Here is a 12,614-nt window from a genome sequence, read left to right as displayed (position 1 = left end):
CTCCAATAGTGGAGCGTTGGAGCCACTCCTTCCTCCTCAAAAGAATTAGCTTATCTTTTTGATGCCTTGTGGGAGGAGCCAAGGTGAAAAAAAGTCCTTTGCTCATACAATGAGGGTGTATATATAACCAAGGGGTAACTCACCCTCCTTGTGACTCTTTGACTACCCTCATGACTGTTTGAATTCCTGTGAATTTTCAACTTACATGACTTTTCATATTTTATGTGTGTCCTTTGGACTTCCACTTTACTATACATTTCGAATAAGTAATTACATAATCCATAATAATGATGTGGCATATGATGAATTGTGACAGGACATGGCATGACACTGATGACGTGGATTGCATGATGATGTGATAGTGCCAAGTTGTCCTTCTTGTTGCTTCTTTCTTTGTGTCTTCTTGAACATATGGTACATGTTCTTCTTCTTCCTCCTCCTTATGACTTGAAGATGAGGAGTATTCCATGTGATCTTGATCTTTATCTTCTGTTAGAGTTTGATGTTCCTTTGTCTTCTCGCATGATGGTCATCTTATCTCTTCAGCCCCATATGTGTCTTCTAGCATGTTCTCCTTCTCCATCATTTTTCCATAGCATGATAAAGTTCTTGTATCTGCAATTCACTCATGAAAAGATGACATTAGTATGATAAACCCCTAGTCTAAGATGGTGCATACTGATCCAATGACTGAGCCTGAATCGAGTGATAGATTGGGAAAGAGGCTTAGTAACTGCGCAATTGCACAGCTCAGGCAGTCAGGGGTGAATCTTGAGCCTTGAGACTACACAAAGCGTAGTTTAGGCTGGGCTAAGGAAGAAAAATGTGCAGTCTGGGAGCTTAGGTTGACAAGCTGAGGGGATGGAAACTAGATCAGCCTATTGCGAAGTACTGGAGGAGAGAGGAGCCCAAGTGATTGTGCAGTTCAAGAGATCATGGCTGAGGCTTGAGCCCTGAGATTGTGCATTGTGAAGTTTAGGCTAGGCTGAGGGAGAAAACTACACAGTTTTGGAAGCCGATGAGACAGGTTGAGGGGATGAGCACTGAATGAACACATTGCGTAGTTTTGGGAGGTAGAGGAGGCTAGGATGCTACAAAATTGCACATATAAGGAGCTTAAGGGAAAAAACTGAGGCTAGAGATTGCAAAGTGCGCCGTTGAGGCCAGGTTGGGAGAAGGAATTGCACAATTTTGGAGGTCAAGGTTGGGGCTTAAGCACAGAAAATGCACAATGCAATAGTCCTAGGAGGTAGGAAATAGGCCTTGAACAATGCCAAGAGGCAAGGTTACAACTAGAGGACCGAAATTGTGTAGTGCACAGTTCAGGGAGGCTGGGTGAAGCTAGGTTGCTTTGTTAGGAAGCCTTTCCAGAAATGGCAAAGTGTGGGATTGACGACACTGATGTGAACAATGATAAGTATTCGACTGTGATCACACACTTATAATGCTTGACGACACAACAAGATAGATCATCCGTGACACATGAACAATGAATTTCCCTCCATGTTACAACTTTACGACAAGTGCGACACTTAAGATACACTTTACGACGACTGTAACGACATGTGCGATAATGCTTAAAACTTTGGGAAAGGTGTGATTCATGTTTACATGGTTAGACCATATCATTCACACATAGACAACCCCTTGAAACCACCAAAACATGCTTTCGTACATCGTGCGATGGCTAACATGTGAAAAGATGACAATTGCTAAAGTGCGAATGACAGTGAAAATAACACATGCCAGAGGAAATATGACGTGAAAATGACACTAATTAGAGTGAAAGGTAGCAAAAGTGACAACCGAAAACATGAAAGTGATACTCACAAAAAAAAGTGCGCGGAAGTGACAGTTTGCAAAACTCACCGAAATAGAAGTACAAACACAACTAAATGTGAGAAACTGTTGTTGTTAGTGCGCACTGACTGTCGACATGGATTGGACATCACACATGCACAGTCTTGATGGAACGTACTATGCTTGTCCAATATTGCATAAAAAAATGCGCTCATGAACTTGTTGCAGACTGAGCATGTGTGAGAAAGTGACTTTGATACTTCCGATCCAAGAAGGGAGCTTAAAAGCATCAAATAACTAAGGAGTGACTATGGAATGACTGATCACAAGATCCATAGTAGGCTCCAAAATTTGAGTGTATGCAAAACTTTGGAGGGTGTTTGTTGTAGCGACAACATAATCATAGATGATTCCAATGTTCCAATGATTTAGCACTCCTAGGAGGGCTTTACATAGGATTAATAAAGGTTTGCAACATCAACCAACCTACCATTTTCTTCTATCACAACACAAACAATTGTTTTTCTCTCTCATATTAGGGGGCTTAATTAATTCAATATTATATTTTCATCATATTTTTCATTTAACTCTTTATGTGTGTTCATGTTATCTGATGTATTATTCTTGAATGCCTTTCTTGCTCAAGTCACTTGCTACAAATGCTTACATACTCAATCAAATATTGTCTGCAAGTTCTCTGATGAAGTGCTCTATTGATTGCCGCATAATTCCTTATTAATGCTCAATATTTTTAATCCAATGCTTTGCCTACTGTTGATAGGTAGGAAAAGTCCCCCTTGCAACGAGTGAGTATTGGCCCGATTAGGGTCCCAATCATACCCCTATTCGTTTGGTATGGATATATACTATTCGAAACAAAGGCCTGATTGCCTATTCTACTCCAACCTAAGAAAATGATAAAAATAAAACTAAATTAGGGAAAATATATGACATAGACTAAGTTTTACAGTGAACTATAAACAAATATACAAAATGTTGTTTGTGTGTGAATATGGTTTGAACAATCTGAACAACAGGGGATGGTGGATCACTTAAACAAAATACTTGGAAAAATGCTTTAGATGTTTGGGTTGGGGATAACCCTGAATGGAATGAGGGTCCAGTCAGCCACTTATATTGATGTTTGGGATTTGTTTTAAAGAGCCTAGGAAAATTTGATTATATTTTTTAATGCTTTTTGATGTTTATTTGCGTGCAATGAAACTAATTTAAAAACAAAAAACAAATCTATCTCGTAAGCAAGAGCAAATTGTTAGACTATTGCTTGAATATCAAAGATTTATGTCGATGAATGATAAACAGATAACAAATATGAGTAATGATGAAAATTTGACAAGAAATGTAGTCAATTGTTTCAAAAGAAATAATTATAAGTACATACTAATATTCTACAAAAAATGATATGAAAATGAGTAGAGAAGATAAATGCTAGTAGTGACTATAGAGAAATTAAAATAGATCACACAATATTTAACCCACAACACTAGGAACACATCAATATCTAAAATGGTCTTAAAAATATTGACTATTAAAAGGTTGATTACAAAATGAGAGTCTTAAAATTCAACAATTTCCAACCCTTACACCAATGTAAAGGGTTGTATAAATATGAAAAATAGAAAAAGGATAAGACTTGCTTTTTGCTAAAGATAAAAAATCTTAAAGATTTTCTTTAATAAAAATAACAACAAGAATGAAAATCGTATGTGTTCCTTAGATATTTCCTCTAAACTATGTAGGCCATTTAATCTTCATCCTGAACTTGAGGGGCTAGAGCTGAATCACTGACATTTTCTTTGGAGTATTTGTTTGGATGTATCTAGATCATTTTGAATATCTTTAAGCAATATGTTGGAGATGGATTTACACAATATTATCAATGTTGATTTGACACTTGGACATCAAACTCTCGATGTACCTTTTATTTCGGTTGTAATTTAGATGTTTAAAGGGAAATTGTAGAAACTTTTGAATAACCTGTGCATCCCACGTGCCAATTTCCTAAATATTATTTTCATCTAATGATCTCTTTTCCTCAACTTCTTGCTGATTAAGTATTCTTGGTACTGCTTCTATGAGAGATTTAGGTTGAGGCATATCAAAATCCTCTGTAATATTTAATCCAGAATCCCAAACAGAATCACAAAGGTTTATTGTGTCTTCAATCCATTCTTTGATTTCCTTGTAGTTTGAATCTCTCTAGTTCAAAGAGGTAAGCATAAGGTTTTTATCCTTATTTCAAAAATTTATAATGTTCTTAGGATTAAACTATCTTTTTGAATCAACAATTAAACCAAATCTATGATTGATTAGCTTGTCCTCATCCATTATTAATTCATTTTTTTCACTTAAGGACACTAACTCCATAAAATATCTAAAACATTTGTCCATCTGTTTGAAGAATTTGATTTGAATTCTTTTCAATTGTTGTTGAATTGTAAGGCCTATTCCTTAAGAAAATTAATGCTTATAGCCATTTCCTGACTTTGCTTTAATTGTTTCTGCAGGGATTCAATTTGTTCCTTGTGTATTAAGTAATCAATCTCTAGATTATTATTTGATTCTTCCTTAAGAACTACAATCAATTTCTTTAATTCTTCAACTTCCTAAGCATGTTGATTGTTTGAATTTGTCAGTTTTGTTTGCCACCGTTATTCCATATTTGAGTTATCCAAATTATACTTTTCTTCTATTGTTTAATTATAAAAGCAAAGCCCTCTCTAAGAACTGTAGAAAGATTTTTTCCATTGTTCTTCACTTAAAAATCTACTTTTCTCCATTTGTGCTTCAAGTTCCTTAATTTTGCTCAAACTTTTTTCACATTTTTCATATAAATCATCTAATGTATATTGTGTATAATTTATAAAATCTCAAAGCGCTTGAGTTGATTCTTTAACTTTTTCTTTATGATCACCTGAATCTTGCCAACTCAATTCTATAATAATCTTAATATAATCACGTTTCCTCTTCCTTGTTCACTTAACCACTAATTTGGTTTGAGAATTAAAATAATATTCACTTAAGGATGGAACCATTTCAACAACTGGTTCCACTTTAAAAAGTGGTTTAAAATGGAGGAAACAACAAGAATATTTGTTGATATTGGAGTTAATGAAATCCTTGGAGACCAATCTTTGATAATATGCATTGATGATTATGGGATCTGAAAAATATTCTAAACTGACTCCATATGAAATGAACTTTTGGAGTTGCATTTAGTGAACTCTTGAACTTCTTTGTTAATTTCCTGAACATCTGTTTGAATAATTTTCCTAAGCTTCAACTAATAATTTTACCTTTTCTGGCTGTGAAGAATCCATTTCCATGTCACTTTCTCGCTGATCTAGTTGATTAGGTGACTCAACATCAATTATCATTTTATCCTGCATAGAAATACTCTATTCCTGAACTGCTTCCTTCTTTGTGCTTTGAAAATTTTATGATCGCTCCTTTACAATTCTCTCCTTGTCTTTACCAAAATTATACGAGTCATAAGATTGTAATAAAGAAGAAAAATCAAGTGAAACTGGAGATTTTGATACTCCAATATTTTTCTCTTGCATAGATGGAGAGTTAGGCTCTGCAGGAATGTCAGTAAATCGAAAAGTCAAATTTTCAGACAATTTTAACTTTTCAAGAGGAGTTGCAATATAGAGACTTCTCTATTTGAGATAAAATTCATAAATATCTTATTTGAACTTTTGTACTTTAGCCTTCTCCTTAGCATCCATTAAATGACCTCTTTGTGCAACTTGATCAAAATCATCAGCATGAACAAAAACATAATCATAAATGAGTTGTTGATGTTGAAAAGCTTTTGACGAGCTTATCGATTATAATGATTTATAATTAGATTTTGGGATCATATCTAAAATAAGGCAAGGAGTGTAGCAAAAATTTTTGTAGTTGTTTTGCTTCAACTACAACATGTCCCCTATATTTTAACACAACTTGACCAAATTTAATAGGAAAATCGGGCCATATTTTCTTTGGAATTTTATTCTAAATTCTAGCTTGCTCATGAACTATAGTTTGATTGGCTATCTCTCTTATGGATAACCTATCAGGGATATATCTTGGAAAGATGTGAGGTCCTACCTCACTTCCATAAACCCTGATAAAATATTATTTTTTCTTCTATAAACCAATCACCGATTTGAGATAGGGCTTCCTAAAAATCCCTACTAAATCTTGGGGGAGTTTCTCCAAAAAATATTTTATGAAGATGAGTTATGATGTTATTAATTATATCATAAAAGTGTTGTATGTATTTACTTTCCCATAAGATAGCACAATAATCCTGAATAACCCATTGATGATTGAAATAATTACTCCATTCCATCAATGGAAATGGAACCGAGGTTATAAAAACATTCATGCGATAATCATACCTAAAAAGGCCTTGCTCAAACCCAGGAGGGGAAGCTAAATATATCTTAATGGATTCTGATAAATTCTGAGAAAAAATATCTTCCCAGTTGAATCTTTTTTACTACTTGTAACTTTCAAAAACTGCCTGTAACTTTCTAGAATCATGATTAAGGCGATAACGATGCCAAACATTCAAACTTGAAGAAAGAACTTGACCTATACTTACTAGTACACTTTAGACATCTGACAAAACATATGGTAAACATATAAGTTACAGGTCATGAATGCATATCTGATCTTAAATCTATGAGCTTCATCTGAGAATCACCAAGAAGGTCTAATGCCCTCTCAAGTATCTGCAACAACACTTGTTATCCCATACATTCATCAACCATTAAATTTCTTATCAAATCATGAAAAAGATCCATAGCTAGAGCACATCCCAGAACCATGGTTATAACCAACATATAAACAGAATATTAACCATGACAAATATGCCATAAAAAATCATCATAATAACAAGTACAAGTGCTCATAGATCATGGTAGGAAAATAATTCTTATTAATTTGTGAAAAAGACAACTAAGTCAGGGACTTTCGTGTACAACCAACCATAGATTGGGTCAAACCAAAAATTTATTTCAGCGAATCACCCCTGTGCCATATTCCAAGCATGCATATGGGATCTCCTAGGATAAACTAAGACATAATCAATTGGGGAATTCAAAGGTTAAACCACCTCCACCCTCAAGCTCCAAATTTCTTCACCATACCTTAGGGAATTTTCTTGTCTTCGCCCATCTGTCGTGGGCTTCCCGGATGAAACCATCTCCAACCCCAACCCATGGGAATTTTCTTGAGACCACCTCAACCGGTTCCAAAAAATTCTGGCAATCCAAAGCCCAACCAAGAATGAATCCCATCACACCATGAATATTGAGGAAATGGAAAGACAAGGCTAAAACCACTTTTAAACTAGTAAAAACCCATGCCAATGACAACAAATGCATGTACCATTCTTTCACACCTCAACTAGAAAATCACACATGCAACATGTTACTGAAGGGCCTCCAAATTAGCCACAAATCAAGGACAATCTAACCTTTCCTAGGCACACAAAGGTTGTATTAAATCTCTCCTTCTACACTTAATAATGTTTTTTTAGCTTTTTTATGTTCATAGGAAGGCTTAGAGATAATTGCATATTATGTTCCTAATATTATTTATTTTTGTAGAATATTGTGAGAATATTGGGTAAATTATGAAGATTTGGAGGAGGAGATAATCTAGGGACTTGCCCCATTCTACAGAAGGATTAATATTAGATAATAAATGAACAAAATATCACAAAATTATTGACAAATTCTAGAGCTCCAGTGATTGAGAAAATCTAGGAATGTGTTCCCTGTCATTTAATGCAAATTCCTAGTGTTGGGAACTAGATCCATTTTTTGAGGGATTTTGGAGGGGAAATCTACCTTATTTCAAGGAGAATGCTTCCTTATCACTTTGTATAAGTACCAATTCAAATTTTCCTCTAGAGGCATGTATTTCTTAGTCTTTTTGTAAAAAACTTGTTATTTAGCAACTCCACTTTCATTTCTAGTAGGGATGTACTTGGATTAATTCAAATAATGAAGTTTGGTGCCATTTTTAGCCTCTAAAGCTTGGTTTCATCCATAAGAATATGAGTTTCCTTGGGCTTGGCCATCCCAATGCCTTTTTCAATTTCCATAGCCATAAATAAACCAAAAGTGATTCACACTATTGTGTTTTTCCCAACATTTAGCTTGGAATACGTTCCCCATGACCTTAGTCTTATTTTGCCTTTATTATCCTTTATTACATGAAACTTTAACTTGGGGATATTACAAACCCCTTCCCCTTGGGGGGACACTGTCCTCAATTTTCTGTGACACATATGACTAGAAAACCGTTGAAAAAAAACATATTGCTTATGGAGCTTTGTAACATAGCTCAATGTAGTATTTACAATGACATCCTCCTGAAAAGAAAAAGCAAACATACCACTTGTTAGAGATTTATAAAACAACTCATTGCGATGTTTACAACCATACATATATACATATACCAAAAACTCATTTACTTGAACCAACAAATAATCAATGATACAAAGCCTGCATCTGATCAACCATACCCCATGTAGCTTCATCAGGCCCAAAGTGCTTCAACTACACTTTAACTTGCTCTATTTCTCACTTCCAGAGCATGTGTTGTTTTCGCTGCAATATGCACTGAGGTTTTGGCTAGAATTCTCCCTCTTGTTCCATTTGCAATGCAGACCAATAAATCACATGATCAACATCTTGCACATATCTATTAAGCAATGAAACATGGATAACATCATGGACTTTCACTATCGTTGGCAGTGCAAGTCTGTAGGCCACTGGTTCAATCCTCTCAAGGATCTCAAAAGGCTTGCAATACCGAGGTGCCAACTCAGAACATGATCCAATCCTCAAGGAGCTCCTCTTGGGCTTGACACGAAATTACACATGCTCCCCAACCTGAAACTAATTGAATGCTCTATGATAATCTACATAACTTTTCTTCTTGTCTTGTGCTACTTTCATATTCCTCTTAATAACCTTCATTTCTTGTTCCATATCTACCAACATATTTGGTCCAATAAACACCTTGATCACTAGGCCCCAACTGATAGGAGTATTACAACTCCACCCATAAAGAACCTCCAATGGAATCATCCTCAAGGATTCTTGATACCCATAATTATATGCAAACTCTACTAGTGGAAGATACTCTTCCCACTTCCTCTGCTGATGTATGATTTACATTCTCAATATGTCTTCAAGAATCTTGTTGACCCTCTCTATCTGTCCATCTTTCTACGAATGGTAAATTGTACTAGAAGCCAACTCGATTCCCAAACCTGCAAATAACTCCTTGCAAAACCTGGAAGTGAACTTGGCATCTTTGTCTGATATGATCTTCTTGGGAACACCATGCAGTCTCACTATCTCCCTAATAAAGATATGAGCTACCTCACTAGCTAAATTAGTAGACTTAACTGCAATGAAGTGAGCTACCTTACTTAACCTGTCAACCACAACCATGATGGAATCATGTTGCTTCGATGTCCTCGGAAAACCTGTAATGAAGTCCATGGAAATAACCTCCCATTTCCACTCTGGAATCGAAATAGGTTGCAATAAACCATTTGGATGCTTACATATGCATTTACCGACTGACTATCCATACATCTTGGAACAAACTAAGTCACTTATTTCTTCAAGTTTGACCAATGATAGAACTTATTAACTGTTGTTAATGTCTTCTGATATCATGGGTGACCCAAATACAACTTAACATGAAAATCACTCAAGATAAGCTTCTTGAGCTCACTACTATCCAACACGTAAATCCTATTCCTGAATTTGACCAAGCCATTTGTCGTGAGGTGATACTCTTCATCCCTATCACCTTCACCCTACCGCTGCAATCTCTACTTCAGCTGCTGGTACTTGTCATCATGCTACTCTACCTATAATATCCACTCCTGTAAATCAGTCCCATAAGAGCTCGTAGTTGAAATATGATTAACCTGAACTATCCTACTGAGAGCATCTACAACCCTGTTCTCCTTGCCCTTGATGTATCTGATCTCAAAGTCAAACTCACTGAGGGTATCAAATCATCTAACTTGCCTGGAATTCATATAAGGTTGGTCAAACAAGTACCTTAGTCCACTGCGATCACTCATCAGAATAAGCCTCCTGCCAAGACGATAATTCCTCCACATATTCAAGGCATGAATGATAACTGCCAACTCAAGATCATGTGTCACATGGTTCTTCTTGTTCTCATTAAACTTCCTTAACTCATAACATGCCAACTATCCTTCCTACATCAAGACTCCACCAAGTCCTTTCTTTCAGGCATCTGTACATACCATCAACTCCTTACCAAGATCTATAATCTTCAAGACTAGATCATTTGTAAGAAAATGCTTCCATTGCTCAAAACTAGATGCAGACTCCTCGTTCCATTCAAACTTATTTCCTTTCCTATGCAAATATGTAATAGGATAGGAAATCCATGAGAAGTTCTTGATGAACCTCCTGTAATAACAAGTTAGTCCCATGAATGATCTAACCTCATCCACATTCCTAGGAGCCGACCACTCCATGATAACATTAATCTTTTTTGGGTCCACTGCTCTACCTTCCTTGGAAGCAACATGTCCCAAGTAATGAAATTTAGTATGAAATAAACTACACTTGCTAATATTAGCATACAACTAATGCTCTCTCAACAATCTTAACACTGTATCTAAGTACTCTGCATGCTCTTCCTCATTCTTAGAATATATCAATATATCATCAATGAAAACTATCACAAACTTGTCCAGATAAGGACACAACACACTGTTCATCAAACACATGAAAGTGGTTGGAGCATTAGTAAGACCAAAAGGAACCACCATAAACTCATAATGCCCATACCTAGTACGAAATGCAGTCTTGTAAATACCTTATTCTTTGATGTGCACCTGATGATATCCTGATTTCAAGTCGATTCGTTGGTGTAGGTCGGATGAGAGGCAGTCATGGGGTTCGATGCCGTGACCTCCGGCGGTTAACAACCATGGACGCACCTGCACCTGCCCCCAAACCAGGTTTCTTCCTTAACCCCCGCCAACGTTGTTCTTACCTGCTCCAGGTTTTTCCTTGACCGCCATAAACTGTTTACGGTTTCCCTCTCCCACTCTGGTTTATAGAACTCCCCGGCGAATAAACCACAGTTTACTGTCGTTTTGCTATCCTCGTCTGGCAGCTGTCATAACTTCCCCCGACAATCATGGATGACCTGGGCGAATTCCTGGACCCTTTGGAGGATGTTCCCTCATGGTCCCCCACCAAGACCACTGCTGCCGGTCTCTTCCCCTTCATGTCCGAATTGACTGATGAGGTTGAAGCCCTACCTCCGATAACTCGACCTCTCATCTCGCTGGTTACCCTTCCTGAAGAAGCGGCCTCTCCCCCTGTGCTCATTTCACAGTCCATCTTACCATGTACATAGGCACACACTGCTCCGTCGCTCAAACCAGTTATTCAAACCCTAGCTCTTGATAACGTTTCGACCTCACTCTCGGTGGTGCCCGGATACATTACTCCTGACCCCCCTCAGGGCTCGAAGGCAGTGGTTTCGGGTCATACTGCTGCGCGGACCTCCTCGGTTCCCTCTCGGGGACATTTCACAAGCATCGGTCCCATCTCTGGAATTTTCACTACCATCCCGCAGGAGGCGTCGGAAAACCCTAGGGTTTCACCGGGACCTTCATTCCCCATTTCAACATAGGAGGCGATGGACGCTGGGGTTCCAGGACAGTCGAGAAAGAAACGGGGTCCAAAGATTCGAGCCTGTGTAGCGCCACTCAATATTGCTGAAGACATCAAATTGCTCGACACCATGGACATTGCTGCGAAGGTCTTGGTTGGCCGGGTGCGTGGTAGACATTACAGTGTAGCCAAACTGCAGCAATGGGTTTCAGATGTTTGGGGAGATAATTTGAAGGAGATTCTGAAGGTTCAAACCCTAGAAAAAGGGTGGTTCGCACTACACTTTAGCAGCTTGGAGCACACCAACTGGGTGCTGTCCACGGTTTGGCACTTAGATCTGGCCCCGGTTCTCCTCCGTCGATGGACTCCCCTTTTCGACCCGGCGAGGGAGAGGGTGGATGCAGGTCCGATTTGGGTTCATTTGCTCGGTTTACCATTACACTTATGGACAGAGGATGTCTTCAGGCACATTGGAAATGCACTTGGTATCTACCTCACCTTTGATGATTCTTATCAGACCTCAGGGAAGTTAGCATACGCAAGGATTTTGGTACATTTGGACCTGTCTGAGGGTTTGCTGGAGTTTATTGATATTCGCTGGAGGAACCACACCAGACGAAAATTGCTGGACTACGAGGGTGTTCCCTTTAGATTCCGTCGATGCCATAAGGTCGGGAATCTTTTTAAGGACTGCCCTCTGCTGAAAAAGAAGAAAAATCAGACCACAGAATAGGAGGTGGCCTCCCATCAGCATACTCATCAGGAAGCACAGCCCAGGAGACAGGTTCCCTTGGCCACACCGGACCCGGACGCAGCTGAGATCCCAGACAAATAGTAGAAGATCCCAGAAGTTGAGGCAGTGGCACCTCCACAGCCGAAGAAGCGCGGGCGGCCTCCAAATCATTCGCAACCTTCACTGTCTCGTCCACAGTCGCCATCTGAGGGCCTGCCCTCAACGGGTATGAACTCTTCCATTCCTATCCCCACTTGCAGCTCTTCTCATATTAACTGTTATTTATCTAGCACTTTCTCATCACTGCATGTGTTAAACCCTACAAGTGATCATCTGGATCAGCATTTGTGTGCAATCCCCCCTAAAAC

General features: G+C 38.1%; 1 protein-coding gene and 1 pseudogene across 1 annotated transcript; one reads left to right on the top strand and one right to left on the bottom strand.

Annotated features, from left to right (window-relative positions):
- Positions 1-10,912, bottom strand: part of LOC149191457 (ABC transporter C family member 14 pseudogene) — a 103,001-nt pseudogene extending 92,089 nt beyond the window's left edge.
- Positions 10,913-11,538: 626 nt separating this feature from the next.
- Positions 11,539-12,246, top strand: LOC149191456 (uncharacterized). Its single transcript, XM_089406655.1, has one exon. The coding sequence runs from the start codon at positions 11,539-11,541 to the stop codon at positions 12,244-12,246; it is 708 nt and encodes a 235-aa protein (XP_089262781.1).
- The last annotated feature ends 368 nt before the right edge of the window (positions 12,247-12,614 follow it).

This window comes from Pinus tabuliformis, chromosome 2_2 (genome assembly GCF_031772625.1).
Source record: "Pinus tabuliformis cultivar Carrire ecotype Pingquan chromosome 2_2, CPIR1, whole genome shotgun sequence".
Lineage (NCBI taxonomy): Eukaryota > Viridiplantae > Streptophyta > Pinopsida > Pinales > Pinaceae > Pinus > Pinus tabuliformis.
Note: the sequence above shows the minus strand (reverse complement) of the source record. Positions and strands in the feature narration are given on the sequence as shown.

Bases quoted from the DNA above. Each gene is read 5' to 3' on its own strand.
- LOC149191456 (XM_089406655.1), top strand. From the start codon at position 11,539: ATGGACGCTGGGGTTCCAGGACAGTCGAGAAAGAAACGGGGTCCAAAG.